Raw genomic sequence first — 20427 nt, forward strand, 5'->3', positions numbered from 1 at the left:
CTTTAATCATACCCATTTGGACACCAAGCACTTGTTCTGTTTCGAAGCCTTCCGTAGGATGCCGTATAACTCTCGCCTAATGCAGAGCTGCTGTAAAGTTGAGAGTCACTCAGTAAACCGGTCTGTAAACCATAACTGCAGTCTGAAGGTTCAAGACAAAACTAAGACATGAATGATAAAGTGAATTCTTATTAACCATGAATAGCGCCGAGCTTTTCCCATCTCTCGCAGCGTTGAAGAGAAAAAATAGTCAATAAAGAGAAAAAGTCGGCAACTTGAACAATCAGTCGCTGTAACGAAGGGCTAGAGCTCGACTGCAAGCATTAGAGACTCTTTACCGCTGCCAATTTAGATTACTGTCTTAACTCTGTTGAAAACCAAATTATCTTGCAATCAGAGTGAAAACCGACAAGTAATATTTTTGATAGCGCTAATTTGCACACTGCAAAACAAAACCTTTCAATATTGGTGTATAAAAATTTCATAGAGGAAAGATTCGAAACCTTCTATAACAAGACATTAAAAGATGATGCAAGAAAAAATAAACACATTTTTACCTGGATTTGGAAATGTGTAAACTCGTTTAAAAGCGTCAGATCCCTCGTCACATTTCCTGCCTAATGCTACCACGTCTCCTTTCACTGGAATATTACCACTGACAGACTGCAGGCACAATCCACCAGGGCTGTACTTGATTGCCTTCCCATAAGCCATTCCACTGGTCTTTTGAAATCTAATTCAAAATTAAAACTTAAATGATACTATTTTCTCTCGGCTCTGCGAAAACTGTTGTTAAAGCTTGCCAGTAGTTTTAGGGAAATGGAATTAGTAGTACATTTTACTAAGAGCGACTTCCAGAGGGTGAGACGGCGATAACAAAAAGGAAATTTTCCACCCTTTCTGTTCGGTTGGGTGTATTTTCTTATAAGCTGTTTGCTGGATAATGCATTGAAACTTTGAGAAGAAACACACAAGCCTCTCCCTGGGGAGCAGTGTCAAGAAATTCTTGACCATTAAGGAGAAAAAAATCGGGTCATCCTCGGTGTAAAAACCTGACGAGGTTTTCTTTGTTTCATGAGGTATTGTTTGGCTGTACGCTATTGTTTATGATGATTTGTTGTCTTTGTTTTACGTCACTCGTGAACTTCACAGGTTTTTACACCGAGGATGAGCCAAAAAATCTCAATAAAATACATGGTTAAGAAGAGAAAAAAAAAAGCACATCTGGTTGGCTTTTGACAGTGCACTGAAAACGCTGCTTACTGATGGTGGAATATGACCATATCTGATAAAGGTGGTAAGTTTCTGAAGAAACTGTGGTGCTGCGTCAGTGGGAGTAACACAGTAATTTTTATCAACTGAGTCGGATAATGTAAATTAGCTATCGTTAAGAGTTTCGTTCTCACGAAGGGCTAACGCTCGAAATGTTAGCTTTTAAACTATTCACGGTGGCCAACTTACATTATCAACTTAGATGATAAAACATAAATTACCTTCTTACCCCCACCGACGCGCGCAGCACCACAGTTTTTAATCAGAAACTTGCCCCCTTTATCGATATCTGATGAGGTTTTTTTTTTTCCTGCTTTTTAGTTAAATATAATTATGCATCAGTTTTTCAAACTTTAATTAAACCCTTGGATCCCTAAGAGTCAAAATCTTATTTTTCTTTACAATATCACCCCTGAATCACTCAGTAAGTTCATGAAAATAAATGAAATGATCACCAACCAGAGAGGCTCGGATTGCTAAACTAACTCTCCTTGCCAGCACCTTAGAAAATGTATAGACAACAGTATGGAGACTACGTATGATGCACGATCCTCGCAGTAGAGAGCGCTATTTATGCAATAGCGAAAATCAGACCTGAAAAAATCAGGCCTGTACGGGATTCGAACCACTGACCTCTGCGATACTAATGTAGCGCTCTACCAACTGAGCTAACAAGCCAACTGGGAGCGGGCCGTTCGGTTGATTCGTAATAAACCCGTGATGATAAATCAGATACAATGAATATATGAAATTCAGGTCTGATTTTCGCTATTGCATAAATAGCGCTCTTTTCTGCGAGGATCGCGCATCATACGTATCTATAACCGCAGTTCAAAATATATGAACTTTCATAGATTCATTGTACCAGTGTGGAGAATATGCATACTGATGTTAGGTTGTAGAAGTTGAAGAGAATTTATGTGAGCGTCAATCTTCACCTGTGTGTTTTATCATCGCAAGCACTAAACGACAACCCGACAGGGGTCCCTTCAGTTGGTAGGCTGTCATTAATCATTGGCTTGACGCACATTTCAGAGCATGCGTGCTGAAGGGAGCCATCCTTGAGTAGAAGAAACCATGACGAGTCACTTATACAGTCTGTGTCAAATACTAGAATTTCTGATTCATTGACTACACAAGAGTGGGATTTGGGGCTGATACATAGTCCATTCGGGCTTCTTAGTGGACTGTGCTTTGGAAAACCTAAACAAAAGGAAAAAAAAATATTTTCATCCATCTATTCGTCTATCCGACTAACCTACCGCACATCGATTCCAGCCCTCCAGCCCTCCACCCCTTCTCCAACCTCCCATTATCCGGTCTGTGTATCGTCTGTCTGTCTTTGAGTCTATCTAAATCTATATGCCTTTTGTCACAGTTGCTGGGATCTGATTGGCTTAGCTATTGGATATCTACTCCTTTAGTAGATGGGATTCAAATAAACAGCCCGATTAATGTGCTGTTACAAAACGAAAAAAAGAGAAAAAAAAACAAGACTCATGCTGTTCAGTTTTGCTCGATTGCGATTGATCATTCGTTCTCGATTTATATGCTCAAAATTTTAATTCGGGTGCCTTCCTCGTCAACTATCACATTAAATGCAAATTTCGAGCTCTTAGTATAATTTACCGAAAACCGTCACTCAGTTACGAAGCTGAACAAAATTAACTGCTTCAAGTTGCCTTTAAGTGATATCCAGGCAACGTGAGTTGTGGATGCCAGTTCAGGAGAGTCATGGGCTCTTTCATCTGCGTCACACAGAACTAGTGACAGACTGCATGCAAAGGATATGTAACCAGCGAGGGTAATTTTGATTCACGCAGAGAAAACTCGCTACTAAGACAGCGAATAATAAACCTACCACCGCAAGGGGGCCATGGCTTGCACAAGAGAGTTTCACGCGAGGGTCCCAGCTCTGAGCAGTCTTTTCCACCGTTCGCAGGTCGTGGATTGTTGCAGTACCTCGCTCTGACTTTGTAACCGGTTGAACAGGTCTTGCTACAAACGCTCCACGCTGACCAAGAGCTGTAACCACCGTTGACTCAAGTAGTCATGATATTATCCATAAGTATTGGGTCAGAAAATAGAGAACTTTTAATAACTTACATCTGAAATAGACCGGTCAGTATCTATCACTCGGGGGTGGGGAGACAGATGTTTTCTGGTTGTGTTATAATGACCCCCCCCCCCTCCTCTCTCCTCCCTGTATTATCCTAATGATCTCCCATCGGTAGTCAATTTTCTCTAGTCCCCCCCCTTTATACTCTGTTGACGACTGCCCCCCCCCTCAGTTTCTCTGAGAACCATGTGATCCTTTAAGTCATCCCACCCCCCCCTCCTTCCCTCTCCAGGGCGCTAACACTTATACATGTGTGCAGTTTGAAGCAATTAACCTCTGCAGTGAATCTTCCGAAGAGAGCAAGACACTTAAAGTGATACCCAAGTTCTTATCTTATCTTTATCTTGCAGTGGTGTCTCTATTGGGCAAATGAGGTCTGGTTCCTTGTAATCTGAGAAATAAAAAATCAAAGCTTAGTTCGGCATAGAAGTAAGATATAAACTGCGTCGCTACTTGGTATACCACATCCCTAGTGCACTAAAAAACTCAAACAATAAACTTGCCTTGTCTTAGCTCCTTCAGCCAATACCATTTTCTCCTGGGAAAGGCCATTTTGCTAGAAATCCATGGAGAAGGAAGAAAGGGCCAATTTTGTTGCGCCACAAAGGTCCCCCAGGGTATATGTCCCACATACGAATCACTCGTTGTAAGCAATGCCAATCGATTTCGCCTTGGGAACCAAGGCATTCGGTTGCTTATGGCAATCTCGCCACTCGACCAGTCGTTAAATCGTTTGACCATCATAACGTCTGTTTGATTAGGAAAGTTTCCAGTGAAGGTGTAGTGATTCGGAGCTTGCCAAACTCCACCCCAGCATCCTGGCTGAATTGCATCGAGTCGATACAGAAACGGGCTGTTATTGGTCGAATCATGCTTGATGATGTCAGCTTTTCCTAAAATGGAAAAGTCTGCCCATCTGAGCTTACCGGCCAGTGCGTACGCATTTCGCTGGAGGACTGTTCTTTCATTCCAACCCTTGTTGGTGAGTGCCTGTATCTGTGTATCGTACGGTTTTAGATTAAAAAATCGTTTTGCTTTTTATCTTTCAAATCCATTCAAATAGAGTGTATTAGATCAGTTGAAAACGTGGAGAAATGAAAGGTAATTTCTCGTCCGACTCATCTACAATTGCAATTAACTTTGTGTCGTGTTCCCCTTAGTAAAACATTAAGTGATCAATTTGTGGGATCTGGTAAACCAGATCCACAAAAAAGTGACCCATTACGGTGTAAGAATCAGAGCAGCCTTTCTGTACAATCAAATGATACGGACTGGAATGGTAGATTTACCAATAAAGTCCATCCCCCGCCAAACCTTCTGGATTGATCACAAATTGTTTTGACTGGCTTTGTGCAGGGTCCATCCAAATGCAGCCGGTAAACTCCATCACGCTCAAAGCCATCCTCAAAATACTGCTTGCAGCTAACTGTAAAACAAAATCACAATTTTTAAATCTGAATTAAGATATCAAAACTTTACATGAAAATTCAGTACAGTTACTTTTGTCGGAAATTTGATGATTGGATGCTTTTAAAAGAATTGAGAAAATTATCCGAGAAAGGCTCTGAACAAGGGGATAAAGAAACCGGATTAAAATTTAATCCTGGCTGAGTGCTAATGAGTCCTCAAACAACTGGGCCCAGGGTGAAGAGAGGAACCGTAAAAGTAGAGAGTCTAGCCCCAACAGCACGCCACAGAGTTCCAAACAGAGCCATTCTTTGCGGATTCCAACACACTCCCGTTGAAGCTACTTTGTCGTTTAATGTTGGCCTCCTATGACTCAAGCATTCCAATAAGAAGTTACGGGAAGCGCAAAAGAAACGAAAGCGAAACGAAGAAGTAAATCAAGAGAGGGATTCGCTACTTCCCTGAGAGTAACTCGCAGAATCAAAATTATCACCGCATAGTAATGTTCACACTAACGAAGAACGAGTTCATTCTTGTAAAGAGGAAAGGGGAAGTGAAATATGCTTCGGGCTCGTTTCTTGATTTACCAGCCTCTCTTATTTCTGCAACACCTCTTTGACTTATTCTCCTTTTCTTCGGCTGGCCCAATCATAATGTGAGTAGCATGTCAGTCATGACAGATGCACGAAACTAAGCTACCACAATTTAGTGGCTATAACACAGTGGTTGAATGTCATGGGGCAAGGCATACGCGAGGGGATCAATTCTGGCCGGCTGAGCGCCAATTTCCCCGCTCGCTGTGTCGCAAAATAAGCGAAAGAAATTGAAACGTCTGCAGAGATCTTTAATAGGATAAAACATAGGGAGAGGGAGAAATCGACTTTTGTGGCTGTTTGTAACTCTTGTGAGACAACTTAGTTCTACATACATGTTATCACTGAGAACCTTCGCACATGCGCAGACGTCTGACGGCTTTGTTGGTAGCAATAGCTTGTCTAGTTCTTTTTCTTCTTTACGAATGGGCGAAGACGAAAACCCTCCAGATGACATATTGAATTCAAGCAATTGAATTCATGAACATCTCGTCTGTCACAATGAAAAACCATAATTCTGAACAAATTTGCCGCCTGTTTACTAATTTGGTAAACGTTTACTATGGAAATCTAAAGCAGGTTTTGCAATTGATAATTTTCGGTTCACAGCCTCCTTTGTATACCTGACCGGAAATATCATCACAAATAACCCACCATATTTTCTAAAAGACGAAATTATTTCCTGATTAAGCATAAGAGTGTTTAGGGAAAAAAAACAAACAAACAAACATTTTGACTTACCTGTTGTCGCCAAAATTGCGAGGATCCCAAACAATAAAACAGGTAACAAAACTCGTGACATACCGTACGCCCTACGACAAGTTGTTTCCAGTGTTTCGATGTAATGACGTGTTATCATCAAAAGAAAGGTAATGGAGAGTAAAGTGAGAAATGCTGAGGCAGTTTCGGCCAAAATTTGTGAGTAAGAAGAGATTGACTAAAAAATAGTAGAACTCAACTCACCCTTTTATGACATCATTGCAAGAAATGACTTTTTTGCGATTCACTACCCAAGTCCATGACATTGACGTGAAAATGACATAAACTTGACATTTCTTATATCGTGTCGCTGGCTACCATAATTTGTTACTAAGAAAAGAAGAGAACTCTTCAAAGAAATTTGAAAATTGTTTCTTAATTGCTTAACTTCCGAAGACTAGCAGAGGGTCTGGATGGGGTTAACTGACCACTGACAAATGGCTAAATTTTTAACTGACAACTGACAAATCGCTGAAAAACTAATTGACAACTGACATTTGTGGTGGGCTTTTACTGACAACTAACAAAAGCTCGGATCGCCCTTGGTATCCTAAAAACTGGATGTAAGATAAGGACAGTTGATCTATTGTGTTCAAAGAAAGTACATTTTCCATTACATATCAGTAGGAGTACGCCAGAATGTCCTATTTTGTTAATAATTACCGCATGTGCCATCCACATGAAGGTCATGTGTCACATATCAGTTATATGGTCTTTGATACCCAACTCGATCGTCAACTTACGCGATGGCCGTGAATGCTGGTATTTTAAGAGCTGTTGTAAGCTTTTACTGAATTGAGTCGGAAACGACATTGGAGCGTCACAGAAGCCGCATTCCTAGCAAAGATGTTAAAACCGCACTGGCGCTGATAAAGCACCCTACTTCGTATCTTGGTCTAAAGGACTTGTCTAGTAAATATGGCCTCGGAGATTTTGATTTGAATCTTTATCACATGGCTCCGAAATCAGGCGGCGAAAGCGATATAATTTTGCGCTAACTACGGACGAGCAATGGAATTTGGAGCTTCCTACCTTGTTGGCTGGAACAGGAAGCGAATTAAACAGTATGTAATGGAGTGGTTTGGTATTGGTAGATTTATATCAGTTAATAGCCTACTCTTTATCATAAAACGCCCATTAGATGTCGACTTATAAGCGCCGTCAGAATTTTCTCATTTCTGAATTCATGTAAATTAAGTTTTATGTAGATTATAATGACATAGCTAAAGTGACTGTGAAAAATTAATAATAATAATAATAATAATAATAATAATAATAATAACAAAAATAATGATGTTTATGTAGCGCCTATCCAATGATAGATCTAGGCGCTTAACAAAGTGAGAAGAAATTCAAAATTAAAGTTAATTAAAGTAAATAAACTTAAAACTGAAGTAAAAGCATGTAAAGTCTATTCAGTCCTAATGGCTAAAGTAAAATATTATGTGTCTCATCAAACTCAAGTCTCACTTAAACTTCTCGAAGACGGAATGCACCGCCTGCACAACAGCACAGCTTCTGATTGACAACGATTATCTCCAAGATATTGAATTGAGCACATTACTCACAACAGTTGTGGAGAATCTACATGCAGTTTCACATTTTAAGCATGAGACCTTCACCTCATTACAGTATTCCCAAGACTTTGGATTAATTACCAAGGAGTCGTTGAAGAGAGTAACGAAATGGGCAGCCAAGTATTTATGAAAAACTCTACTATCCTGACCCTCAGACCAGCCCGGAGTCTGCAAATGTAAACTTTATGCGACCTCTACCTTCAGTAGAGATCGACCCCGAGATTGAAAGTGCTATGAAAGATTTTGTGGAGAAATATCGTCCTTTGAGGCAAAGGACAGTTCGGGAGGAAACTACCAAGGGCAGGGCAGGGGCTTTACCACCGGCCGTTTACACGAAGCAACAAGATTCCACAAAGATGGACCTGTTGGCGGGAATAGATAACGATTTCAACTCGGGAGATCAGTCAGTAGGGTTCAGCAGCGACAAAGGAGCTGTTTAAGCTACTTCGAAAGGTGGGAATGTAACAGATATCACATTTGTTGACGACTGTATCGTCGAAGTGTCAGCTGCTGACGGTGCGAACACATGCAGACGAATATGACACAGACTCAGAAAACGACCGTTTCTAACCAAGAGGATGAAGATATTACCCCAATTACGGTTTCTAGATCTGGGCGGCCAGTTCGCGCCCATTTTCGCCTGGGTTTCTTAGTTACGCTTTCTCTAATAACCTAGTTGAAAAGTACATAAAGGAACGTTCCTTTCCAATCATTTCATTGGAGCGAACCGCAACCGAAGCTTTGTAAAACAAAACATAAATCCAATATATTATGCTAGAGGACTCTTCACAAGTTTTGTTTTCTTTCTGATGATCGCACGGGAAAACGGAAGTTTGTTTTCAGAAGAGTCGTAACTGACTTAAACAATGACTGAAAGTCATTTGAAAGATCTTATTTCATTCCAGTACTAAGAAAAAGCAGTTCTTATTGTATCAGTTTTCGACTAAATTTTCGAGTGTACGCTATATATATATGTGCTTTTCAGCTAAAATTATAAGGTCGTAAAATAATAATTAACTTGCCAAGTTAATCATTAACAGTCATTTAACTGCCAACTGACAAATGGCGGAAAATTTAACTGACAACTGATAAATGGCCGAAATTTTAACTGACAACCGATATTCGTACCCACCCCCCCCCCCCCCATTCAGACCCTTCTAGCAGTGTGGCGGTCAGGAAGTTGCGGTCAATATAATCGATAGCCTTATATTACATTATGAGACAAACGATTAAACGTTCATTTATCAACAAAACCACGATGAAGAACAACATTTTCTCTGACATGGTTACCTTTTAGTTTATACAATATTTTTATATGGCAAAGTAGTCCAGAGGTAAATCTCTGACCGTCGGGATCCTGCTATACAGACTGTTTCCACTGAAATGGCCATAAGCTGCGTATTTTGGTTCGCGAAAACCGGCAGATTCAAAATATAAACTACACAGAACATAAAAAAAGTTTGGTAACCTCGCTTGCTTGAGTCGTGCTGGGGAATATTGGCCCAAGGTCGCTTCGCTCGGCCCGTACTGCCACGACCTCGGACCTCGGGCGAACAATAATTGTGGTTCTGTAATTCTACGATATTGAAAAAACGACTTCTTAGTACTTTTACAATTGTATTTTACAAAAACACAGATTTTTTTCTCTGTTCTTTAAACCCAATTAGTCCTGAAGCTTCAAAAATTTACACAACTGGTAGAACTTTTTCCTAAGTTCTAGAATCTATGATCAGGTGTTCTAATGACACACTCGAAATCTACAAACGTGTACGCCTTAGCAGGTCAAGTTGTACAGAAGTGGAGCATTCTGCTCTGTTGTTGTCCACATCAGTTATTCTAGTTAACAATTGGTTCATGCTTTAGCGTGCACTATCGAGTTATGGAGCACGCGGGAAGTTTGGAGAGCACGAAAGAAGCGTAAGAGTTGCCCGAGGCGATAGCCGAGGGCAACTCTAGCTTCTTGAGTGCTCTCCAAACTTCCCACGTGCTCCATAACTCGATAGTGCACAGCTGAAAGCATGAACCAATTGTTTTAGAACATAGCCGGTAGAATTGTGCATCAAATCCGACGGGAAAAATGGACAACAATATCAGTTGAAGCGAATCGTGACGGCGCTGATGCCGAGTCTCCTTTTCCTTTGTTTTTCTCTTTTTCTGCCTCATTTAAGAACTCTAGCCCAAGGGAAAAGGTCGAAACATTGTCTTCGTTTTCGGACTAGTAGGCCGAGTTTCTGTTTGTATCCATTATTGTCGCGAAATATATTATTTTTCCCGCGCTAACAATCGGCCGCTCGCGCGAAAAAAAAATTTCTGGCGAAGCGAAATGCTGACGCTGTCAGCGTGCACTATCGGGATTTTGAGCACGCTTACAAATATTGAATTTCATTGCGCGGTTCTGCTAGCTATGTTCTAATTCGTTTTATCTTTAAGGATTTTCGTCCTTCCACGTGTTATAAGCATTAGAGTTATCACTTATATTTTCATGGGCTTAGTTTTCCACCGGGTAGTGTCTGTGTTACCATGACGTCATAATCTTTATCGTATTACAGTATATGAAACGTGATTAGTTAACAGATCAGTCGAATTAGTGAACGCACGTGTTTGGATATCCTCTTGAGAACTAGAGCCGCAAATATTGGTAAGTATATTCATTTTATGATGTTTCGCTTTTCAGTATCCTGTTACGTTTCTTAAGCTAAATACATCGAATCAGTTAGCGTTTTGTGATCTTTTTTCAGTTGACTTTTTTCTATCCATGGACACTAGAGAATGAAGTAAATGAGTGCGACAGCGACCGTTCATCGAGTACATATCCGATACAACCACAGTCTGTCTCGCACATGTCAAGTCATTTTCCTTGTCGATGTTGTCATCACAAATGCATGTTTTGATTCTGTCAGTTCCCCCCCTTTTCTCAGTTATAACTTAGAGCGGTTGCTTCAAAACATAGGTAATCCCCTCCGCCTTCCCCCCGCCTTCCCCTCTCTCCCCGCCCTCCCCCCTCTCCCCGCCCTCCCCCTCTCCCCGCACTCCTCCTCTTCCCGCCCTCCCCCCCTCTCCCCGCCCTCCCCCCTCTCCCCGCACTCCTCCTCTTCCCGCCCTCCCCCTTCTCCCCGCCCTTCGCCTTCCCCACCACCCTCCCCTCTTTCCCTCGCCCTAGCCCTCCCCTCTTCCCCCCGCCCTCTCCTCTCTCCCCACCCTCCCTCTTTCCCCCGCCCTCCCCTCTTCCCCATACCCTCCCCCTCGCCTTACCCTCTTCTCCCCCGCCCTCCCCCATCGACTTAAATCTGTCAGTTTGTCAAGGTTTCATTTCTTTATTCGTCCATTTGCTATTATTCTTTACTTTTTCGTGTTTTTAAATCGGAAACATCGCATTATTAGCCCGCACATATGAGGAAATTTGAAATATTTTCATTAAAATATCATGAAATTCACAAACAATATACTGGGGAACATTTTTTATTAATAGCTCTGCACTAAGTTTCCAGTATTTACTACGATGTAGCAACAGCTTTGAATGAAAGTTTACTTGGTAATATGACGTAATAACCTCGTATTTGTGTATTTAACAACATATTCTTTAATAATGGACGTAAGTGGTGTCCCACCACAGATCGATATCGCTGCCATTTCATGAAACCCTTTGACACTTATCTTCCATTTCAAGATCTTTATGAGAAAATGTTTTATTCCCAATGTTATTAGCTCACTGTAAGAGCCCGTGGTCTCTTTGTTAGTTAGTGTCTAAAAGAAATCAGAACTCAACGGAAAGACCATAGGTCAACCAGACACCTTTTAGGCTGATGGCAACGATATCTTTCTGTGTATCACAAGCGGTACCTCTACGAAATACATAGCTGGTTTTTTTCAGATTCAGAACAGACTGTCAAAGCATATGATATAGATTATTATTACAGAAACAAAGGGAATAGTATTCCGTTCTTCAAATGATTAAGCAATACCTATAACTCATACATAAAACTAGCAGTAACTTTTACCCACTGTCGTAAAATGTAATACCTGTAAATACTTCCTAATAATTCTGGTCCATACAATTTCACACGTAAATTTACAAAGTTGCCGTCGTGACTCATTTGACTTTGCTGTTGTTATACCAATTTGTTGTTATACCAGTCTGATTCCAGACTGTCACAGTGTAACAGATGTCTTTACTGCTTGATCTCAAATCTTCGCTGATCTCATTGAACATCGGTAAAAGAAGGTCAGTGAAGACTCTTATCGAAGGATTGATATGAACGAACAGGCAATACTCAAACCGAAGCTTCCAGAACATATAATCATCTGGAATTGTTTTCAAAATTTTAAGTTGCGCAGTGTGATGATCGGTCTGTGCGACAGTGGGATCTTTCTACATGGCTAGGGTGAAAAGGTATAACAAGTGAGTCTCGATTTCTAAAAAAAAAAATCTCCGTATTTGACTTTTGAACTATAGATAAGACCCTCTTTTTTTTCAAGGTTTAGAGCACTATTCGAGTGAGTACCGTAGAACAAAAACCAAAGAAATCACAATGGTCAACCAGAAATAAGAGAAACTATACCTTTAACACTTAATGAAAAAGTAAAAACAGCCGAGCTGCCTAAAGCGCGGGAAAACGTTGTTGCGAAGTAAAGCAAAGCTAATGCAATCCCGGAATACTTTCGACATTTAACTGACAATTTCTTTAAACATCATGGGGGCATACAGTCCCAAACACTAAGGAAACAAAACAAAAAAAGAACAATGTTCACCTTTTGATTTTTTATATCAGACCGATCTTGATTTCAATCCACTTTAAAAAGTAACAACTGAGATTCAGTTTATGAAAAAACGAAAAAAAATAGCGCTCAATTTTTGATCAGACACAATTAAGAACCTGTTTGGCCGAGTAGGACTGATAGTGACAGTTAATCCCCTGGGAGATACTTAGTAATTGAACACTCTCTATATTATCATCATTATCAATTCGTATTTAAATGAAAAAACCTTATTGGCTGGTTGTTGATCAAACAAAAACTCTGGTCATAAAATACTTTTGAAAGATAATTTTCTAATTAAGAGATGCATTTATTGATATAAAGTACCGATTAGATTGTTGGCTATTTGCCCCACTTTCCCTTCGCCCTCCCCTCCCATATCGTCGACCTCAGTGAATAAATGACCTAAAGAAATAATGGCTGAAAGTAAACCAAGTGAAAAATAAAATGGGTGACATTTGTGTTTCATAAAGGGTTAAATAATTAAACAGTTACACTTTATTTGGCCTTTAACTGAGTGCTGTCAGTCAGTTAGAATGCCAATCAATAAAAGCTAAATGGTAATGCTATTAGCACCACTGTAGATAAACTTTTTTTACTCCAGGAACGTAATAGTCACTTGACCATGACCAGCGTTGTTGTAACAACATTCATTGTCCTGGTTGTTTCCATCGTTGTAAGAGCCTCCCCCACCCCCACAGGTGTCACGACCACCATTTCCACTGCTTCCCCCTGAGTATCCTCCTCCTCCTCCTCCTCCTCCTCCTCCACCTATTCCTCCTCCTCCTGCCCATCCATGAGCTCCACCACCTCCACCAAACCCACCATCGACATAGTAATGCCTAGCTCTTCCACCCACCCTTCCCTGAATAAATCCCTTACCACCTTCTCCACCCCATCCTTTGGTCCCATTAAAATTCTTTCCACTTCTTCCACTGGAGTAAAAACCGCCACCACCACCACCTGAAATACAATGAACATATTTAGATTTTTTAGTAAACAAAAGCGAAATTTTGTTTTTAATAGGATGTTAACCCATTCGATTTTTTGGAATTTTTTACTCGTATTTTAAAACGCTCTAATAAAACCATAACGGCTCGGTTAAACCTTAATACAATGGTTTTTAAGTGAGCCGTTATCCGTCAGGTTTGATATTTGTATATAGCTTCTGATATACCTAGCTGTATAAACGGTTTTCTTTTAACCTTTAACCTTAATTATTATTATTTGTTCACTTCAGATGGTCATTACCACGCTGGCTTGCAAATAGCAAAGAGCTAATCGCGGCAAGCCAGACTGTTGACATATAATTTTACACAGTTCTATACAATAAATACTCACATACAAATACAACATGTAGACATTAATCTTCGTGCTTACAAACATCTAGGTATTAGGATAATATATATGTAAAGTAGAAAACTACAGACTAAACATAATTACAGTTTGTAATTAATCTTTCATCTTATTAGTTAGAGTATCTATGTCGACTTAGGAGTTTTCAGTTTCAGGAATTTCGATTAATTTTCCTTTTTTTTCTTGTCTTACTTTTCCTGTCCAAGATACTGTGAGTTGATGTAACACATTACCTACAGTTTTATTTAGCTGATGATTATTTGACCCGTAAGGCCCCGCGCGTGTAGTCTCATTAAAAACCATAGTGAAAGCTGACGTTTGTAGTGGCGGACGGGTTAATGAACTATAGGTTTCTTGTTCTGCCCCAAAAAACAAAGGAAAACTTTTCCTGCAGGATCTTTATCGTGATTGTTCAGCGTGCGCTTGTGCACCGCGTCCTATTTGGGTTGAACCAAATTTTCGAAGTGGTCCTATGATAAGATACCTGTTAATTAGTTTGATCTGGTTGGACGGGAAAATATTTGGCTCTCTGTCGTGAAGCACGGACCGCGCTGCACTCGGTCCGTACGCCACGAACTGTCCGAAACACACCTTGAACCAGATAAACCTGGCCCAGTTGTCAGCATACCTAAGTACAACATGTTCAGATGGGACAGGAACTGGTCAAGATTGGTTTTGAGGGAAAAAGGAGGAGCTGCTGTTTATCGGATACCAGTGGAAAGCTTATCGGATACCAGTGGTCATCACTCAGTAGCCTGCAGAGCAGACGTTCTAGGATAGTTTGGGCGAAATTATAACGCGCGAAAAATGGAGCGAGGCGAAAAACTAGGAGGTGGGGGGAGGGGGAGAGGAGAGTAAGGAACGTCTCCCAGCACTTATTGTTCTTTTCAATCACTCGTTCGTGGACGAACGAACGCTTCTGATTTCCTTTCTTGTTTAGTCTGATCGATAGACATCAATCTCGCTACATTACACAACAATTGGAGCACTCCTTACATGGGGGCGCTAAACATTTCTTTGGATTTATCAGGAGTCGTTTACAGAATTTCGACTTGATCTGAAACTTCACCAACTACACAGTTCGAGGCAACTTGTCTATGAGGGCGATTTACTAGCTGTTTTGCCGACTGGCTTTAGTAAAATCCTTATATTCCGACTGCTCGTGACTGTGAGGAAGGAGATGCTAACGAAATACTGTACTGTAATCGTTGTTCGTCCTTTGAAAAGTATTCTAGAGGACCAAGTATCCAAAGAGAATTCTTTGTGGCTCAAAGCAGGAGCATGAAGCCAAATTACAATGGGAGAAGCAGAGCTCTCGTAGTTCGAATTGCTGTTTGGTCCTGGCATGACCGCGCAAAGGATTTCTTAGTTTGGCAGCTTTCGATCTTCGCTAAGAAGGGCTCGTTAAAGGTCTTTTTGCCCCTTCCTTTCCACGCTTAGATGGAGTTGAAATCTGGATTGTTTTACTCTTCATAAAGCTGTAAAGTTGTCCTAAGTCTATAACTGTACGTGAACAGGGGTTGCAGCATCGTTCTGAACAGTTGATGTTCTTCATAATCTTAAGACCAACTTGCTTATAAATACCCGCAAGAACGATTCCGGTCGAGTCTTGTCTTTTCGATGGCTTGAATATATTTTCGAAAGGTAGGAAAGAAGACTTTCCTGTCCCTGGTTTTCCAAATTTAGCTCGAAAACAACAATTACAAAATCCACTATAATCGTTCGCCTTTGCTTCCATGAACGCTCGTGTTATTATTTGTATTTGACATCGTTCCACGTGTGTTAACCTTTATTTTCGTTTGAAATATGCCGTTCCGTGATTGTTTTCTCGAAGCTCAAATTTCGGAGTGCATAATAATCATCTGGAGACGTATTTGAAAACATCAATAAGTGCTGGCAGGTGTTCCCTTCTCTCCTCTCCCCCTCCCCCCACCTCCTAATTTTTCTTCTCGCTCCATTTTTCGCGCGGTCTAATTTTCGCCCAGACTTTACTAGAACGCCTGCTCTGCAGACTAATCACTCAGCGACATCCAAAAACCACGGCTAAGCATGTACAGAGAGACCATTTCCTTATTTTAAACACCAGACAATCGACCTCATCAACAAGTCAGCAAAGCCCGAAATGCGAGTTTGCTGTTTCAAAATGTTTATTTACGAACATTTGTAACCCAACTAAAACAAAGAACCGGTTTAGAGAGGCTGTACACTCAAGACCATTTAAAGAAGAACGATATTGATGTTTGCGTCGCCTCCGAAATACACCTTGAGCCAGATAAACCTGAATCTATTGTTAGCATACAGATCTACAACATATTCAGACGGGAAAGGAACTGGTCAAGAGTGGTTTTGAGGGAAAAAGGCGGAATTACTGTTTATGTGAGAAGTAACATAGATGTTGTTGATTGTTTATAGATTAAAACTACATAGTTTAATTTTTAGACATGATCTTTTATAAATACGTAGCAAGTTCTATTTTTTACATATGTATATTTCAGCGCATCGCACATGTTTTTATTTATCTCGGGATATTCATATTTTATCCGAGATTTATTAAAGATTTATGTGCCTCCGATGCATATTTCGAGCTATGGTGAACGCGGAGAGTGTGGAGAGTAAAAGAGAGGAGTGGCTTGAAGCGCAAGCGGGAGCGTTCGGAGTTATCAATGCAACACTAAAAATAATACCGGCCGTTCAGAATACTAAGCGGAAATTTCCTAAAATGACGAGTCCCGTGTGATAGATTCACCTCCTTGAATTGTTGGTTACTAGAATTGACGATCGGAAATTGCGTCGCTTTGTGTTGAAAATCTTAAAAACTGTACGATTTCAAAGGAAAATCATCTATTGAACAACACTTTTGGGACATACGTGCAGCAACTCTTCAAACTAACATTCACCCCAACGTCGCGAAGCCTCAATTGAAGTAAAAAAACTCAGTTTTGTTTTCAGCCACATTCACACATCGCGTTTGGCATATAGAAAGTCTTGTCGACTCCAAAACTAATTCCGTCGCTTTGAAGAGTTACATGCCCCCATTGTTTTTAGAAATGATTATCTTTTTAGCACATTTTCTTTTCAAATATAGCTCCAAAAGGTTAAAGGGAAAACAATCTTCAAAGTTTTGAAACTTGCGGGTAAATTCGATGTGAAATTTTGGCCGCCAATGAAGTCAGCCTGAACCATCTCTATCACCCATCCATTTTCATAAGTTATAAGCTAATTAGAGCGCACATTATCATATGATTATGATATAACATTAAATGAAAAGCTGAGATGAAAGGAATCATCACGATATACCCTAACCTGACCATCCATCATCAGCAGTCTGTGCACCATGTCCATTGCTCCCCCCTGACCATGATTTGTATCCAGGATTCCCTGTTGTGTTTGTGCTGGCGTCACATCCTTCATGTCTTGACCGAGCTCTATCTACCCCTCCTCCGCCTCCAGCTATTATCAAAGGTTTGTTGGCTCCTCTCACCACAAACGTTCCTCCACCACCTCCAGAAGAGTAAGAGTGCGTGTTTATTCCTCCTTCTTGACCAACAAGTATTTCAATGACTTCACCCTTGTTGAAGCGGAACGTTCCAATCATTCTTGCTCCTCTTCCGCGGTACTGAATACTGTTAGCGCGTATATCGTACCCTCCTGCAGCTGCTATGGCTTCTATTCTGTAGTCACCAGTGTACGGCACAGTCCAATGTTGAACTCCTCTGGACAGTGTGACTTGCCCGTCATGATCCCGTCCTGTGTAATGACTGCCTAGCGTTGTTGGACCAATTCTTCCACTGGCGTTGAGGTTTGTAAAAACGGCCTTGAAAGCTGAAAGGGGAGAGTTAAGTTATCTACATCACTATAACCATAATTGTTTTAGCTTTTTTCTTTCATTAGAGGTAAATTTGCATCTACAAAAAGGACATGGAACAGTTAAAATATTGTAGATTGATCCTTAAAACTACTCACCATTATTGCAATCATTAAGTTATTTAATATTCAACTTTTCTTTATTTGATCATTTATTCAATTCTTTGTCTCTCTATGGACGTGTACCCGCTAGTCACGAAAATATTTTTCCCCGAAAGTTTTATCAAGCATCGCATCTGATTGTGATTGAAATGTTGTGTCGATCTTCTTTGTTGAAAGAGATCGCTGTTGAAATAGGCCTTCAACTAAAACTGTCCTTCTTTTCCTCATTTCAGTCCAAAGGTTACTAATATACTTCTTTAAACTTTTCCTTCTTAAGTTTGAATTATAGATAAACCCATCCTCTAAAAATGCTACTCTTGGATTTCTAACTTATTGCTTCTTTAAATCGGGAAAGCGAGATTTATCAATGCTGCTGGGCTAGTTTAAGCCCTTTCTCCCCTTCCTTTGGGCTTCTCCAGGCGCTATTGCATTAATTCATATTTCCGCTTCAGTGCTGACGAGTAACTGATGATATCCAGCCATTCTTCGTCGAAAAAGTCGAGAGTAGAGCAAACCGTAAAATTTTGATTTAGCGTCCGGGGCTATTGAACCAGGGGATTTAATTCTTGCTTTTCACGTGACGTCATCGAATTTAGAAACTAGGAATTATCAATCCCTATGAGAATTCGGTTTAGTAAGGTAAAAAACAGCTGAATTCTTATGTTTTGAAAAATTTTCAGTTTCATTGGATTTTCTTCTTGTGGTAAAGCAAGGTTAAATTTCTAAGCTATTGCTTGAGACGATATTAACATACTGGTATGTAGATTAAAGGAAAGAAGACAAAGAGAAGTGGATAGATAGATAGATAGATAGATAGATAGATAGATAGATAGACAGATAGATATGCTTAATCAACTCTTTTGTAGGCAGAGCTGAATTACAGTGCAGTAGGTACACACTATAACAATGATAAAAATAGCACTGATAATATTTGAGCAATTTCTCATGTGTGAATAATTTATATATGGGTTATTAACCAAGCGTGAGGTCAAAATGGCTGGATATTGGCCGAGTTCTTTCTTTGCATTTTTATAGATCGAGACGAAGTCGAAGTGCATAAAATTTTGAAAAAGGAACAAGGCTAATATCCAGCCATCTTGACCGGTCAAGCTTGTTGATAAAGGATTTATTATATTACAAAAGATTTCGCTTCCTTACGAGTTAAGAATGACCTTTTTCCTTCGAGAGCTGGGAAAGAAAGCCAACTGTGTTTGTTGCACAACAAACTCACGAGAGCTGCTTCTATTTTCTTTGTTTTGACTATCTTCTGCCGCTTTTTGCCTCTCCGTCGCCGAAATTTTCCAAGAGTTACGAACGTAGTTCTTATTCTATTTTTTTTCATGCGCGGGATCAATGCGGGCAATCCTGAGCGGGCAAGATGGGCCCATCTTGCTTGCTCGAGTAGCCAATTAGAACGCAGGATCTTGCCCACGGGCGCTGCTTGCGATGTGATGAATAATCCTTAATGAGTCATATTTCAACGGCATGCACCGCAGTTTCATGTCATCCTTCAGTGAGATGAGAAACCTATTCTTTTTTTGTACGATAGTAAAATCATCAGTGACGAAGAATTTTTGACCTTGTACGAAAGTTACAGTTCCAAGAATCCAGAATTCCCTTACAGCTCCTACCCTAAGTTTGATTTCGACCAGATGGATGAATCAGAGTGTTTAGCGGAGTTCAGACTGCGAAAACAGGACATAACGTTATTGGCAAATTTCCAATTACCACTATACGCTGTCCACAAAGAACAACGTGTGACCGAACTGAAGGGCTTAGTATGCTTTTGAAGCGCTTCTCGTATCCATGTCGCTATTCAGACATCGTTTCGCAAGACCAGTTCCTGAAATAAGTATGATTACCAGTACGATGATGGATCATATTTTTTTTTGAGCCATAGTCATCCTATTTCACAATGGAATTTTGATAAATTGATTCCGCCAATGCTACAGGAGTATGCAGATGTTACTCATGCAAATAGTGCACCTCTCAGCAACTGTTTTGGATTTATTGATGGAACAGTCAGACCAATTTCTCGCCCAGGCCGACACCTAACAATAGTGTACAATGGCCATAAACGGGTACATTCCCTCAGGTTTCAGTCCGTCGCTCTACCAAATGAACTCACTGGAAATATGTATGGGCCCGTCGGTAAGTTATGTTCACTGGGATGCCATGAATATAAGCTGCCACACAAGGTTTCTTTAATTTATTAACTGTATTTATCCGTTTTGGTATGCAGGGGGGAGAAAACATGATGCAAGCATGTTGGTAGATTCCAATCTTCTCCAGGAATTGGAAACGAATGCATTTTCCCCAACTGGCCAACCCATGAGTGTTTATTGTGATCCCGCCTATCCGCTGCGAATACACCTACAGGCTCCATTTCGCCATGGTGTCCTAACACCGATGATAGAACAATACAATTTTGACCTAAGTTCTGTTAGAGTACCGGTGGAGTGGCTATTTGGTGACATCATCAACGACCTCAAGTTTTTTAACTTTAAGAAAAACCTGAAAATTGGAATGAGTTGAGTGGGAAAAATGTATCTTGTATGTGCACTTCTTAATAATGCTGGTACCTGCCTATATGGAAACAAAACCTCAGAGTTTTTTGCTCTAG

General features: G+C 40.4%; 2 protein-coding genes and 1 pseudogene across 2 annotated transcripts; all 3 read right to left on the reverse strand.

The window, feature by feature from the left end:
- Positions 1–2: 2 nt before the first annotated feature.
- On the reverse strand, positions 3–5848 carry LOC148737047 (uncharacterized). Its single transcript, XM_088749244.1, has 8 exons — positions 5737–5848; positions 4681–4817; positions 3895–4387; positions 3737–3782; positions 3134–3315; positions 2211–2475; positions 558–733; positions 3–142 (listed from the first exon to the last, which is right to left on the reverse strand). Exons 1-8 carry the CDS (start codon positions 5846–5848, stop codon positions 3–5), a joined length of 1551 nt encoding a protein of 516 aa, XP_088605370.1.
- A 5330-nt stretch (positions 5849–11178) lies between these two features.
- On the reverse strand, positions 11179–14141 carry LOC148737048 (uncharacterized; annotated as a pseudogene).
- Positions 14142–17136: 2995 nt separating this feature from the next.
- Positions 17137–18103, reverse strand: LOC148737049 (leukocyte tyrosine kinase receptor-like). The gene is made up of 2 exons (XM_088749245.1): positions 18100–18103; positions 17137–17660 (listed from the first exon to the last, which is right to left on the reverse strand). The coding sequence occupies exons 1-2, from the start codon at positions 18101–18103 to the stop codon at positions 17137–17139; spliced, it is 528 nt and encodes a 175-aa protein (XP_088605371.1).
- Positions 18104–20427: the final 2324 nt, after the last annotated feature.

Source organism: Stylophora pistillata, chromosome 2, assembly GCF_964205215.1.
Source record: "Stylophora pistillata chromosome 2, jaStyPist1.2, whole genome shotgun sequence".
NCBI lineage: Eukaryota > Metazoa > Cnidaria > Anthozoa > Scleractinia > Pocilloporidae > Stylophora > Stylophora pistillata.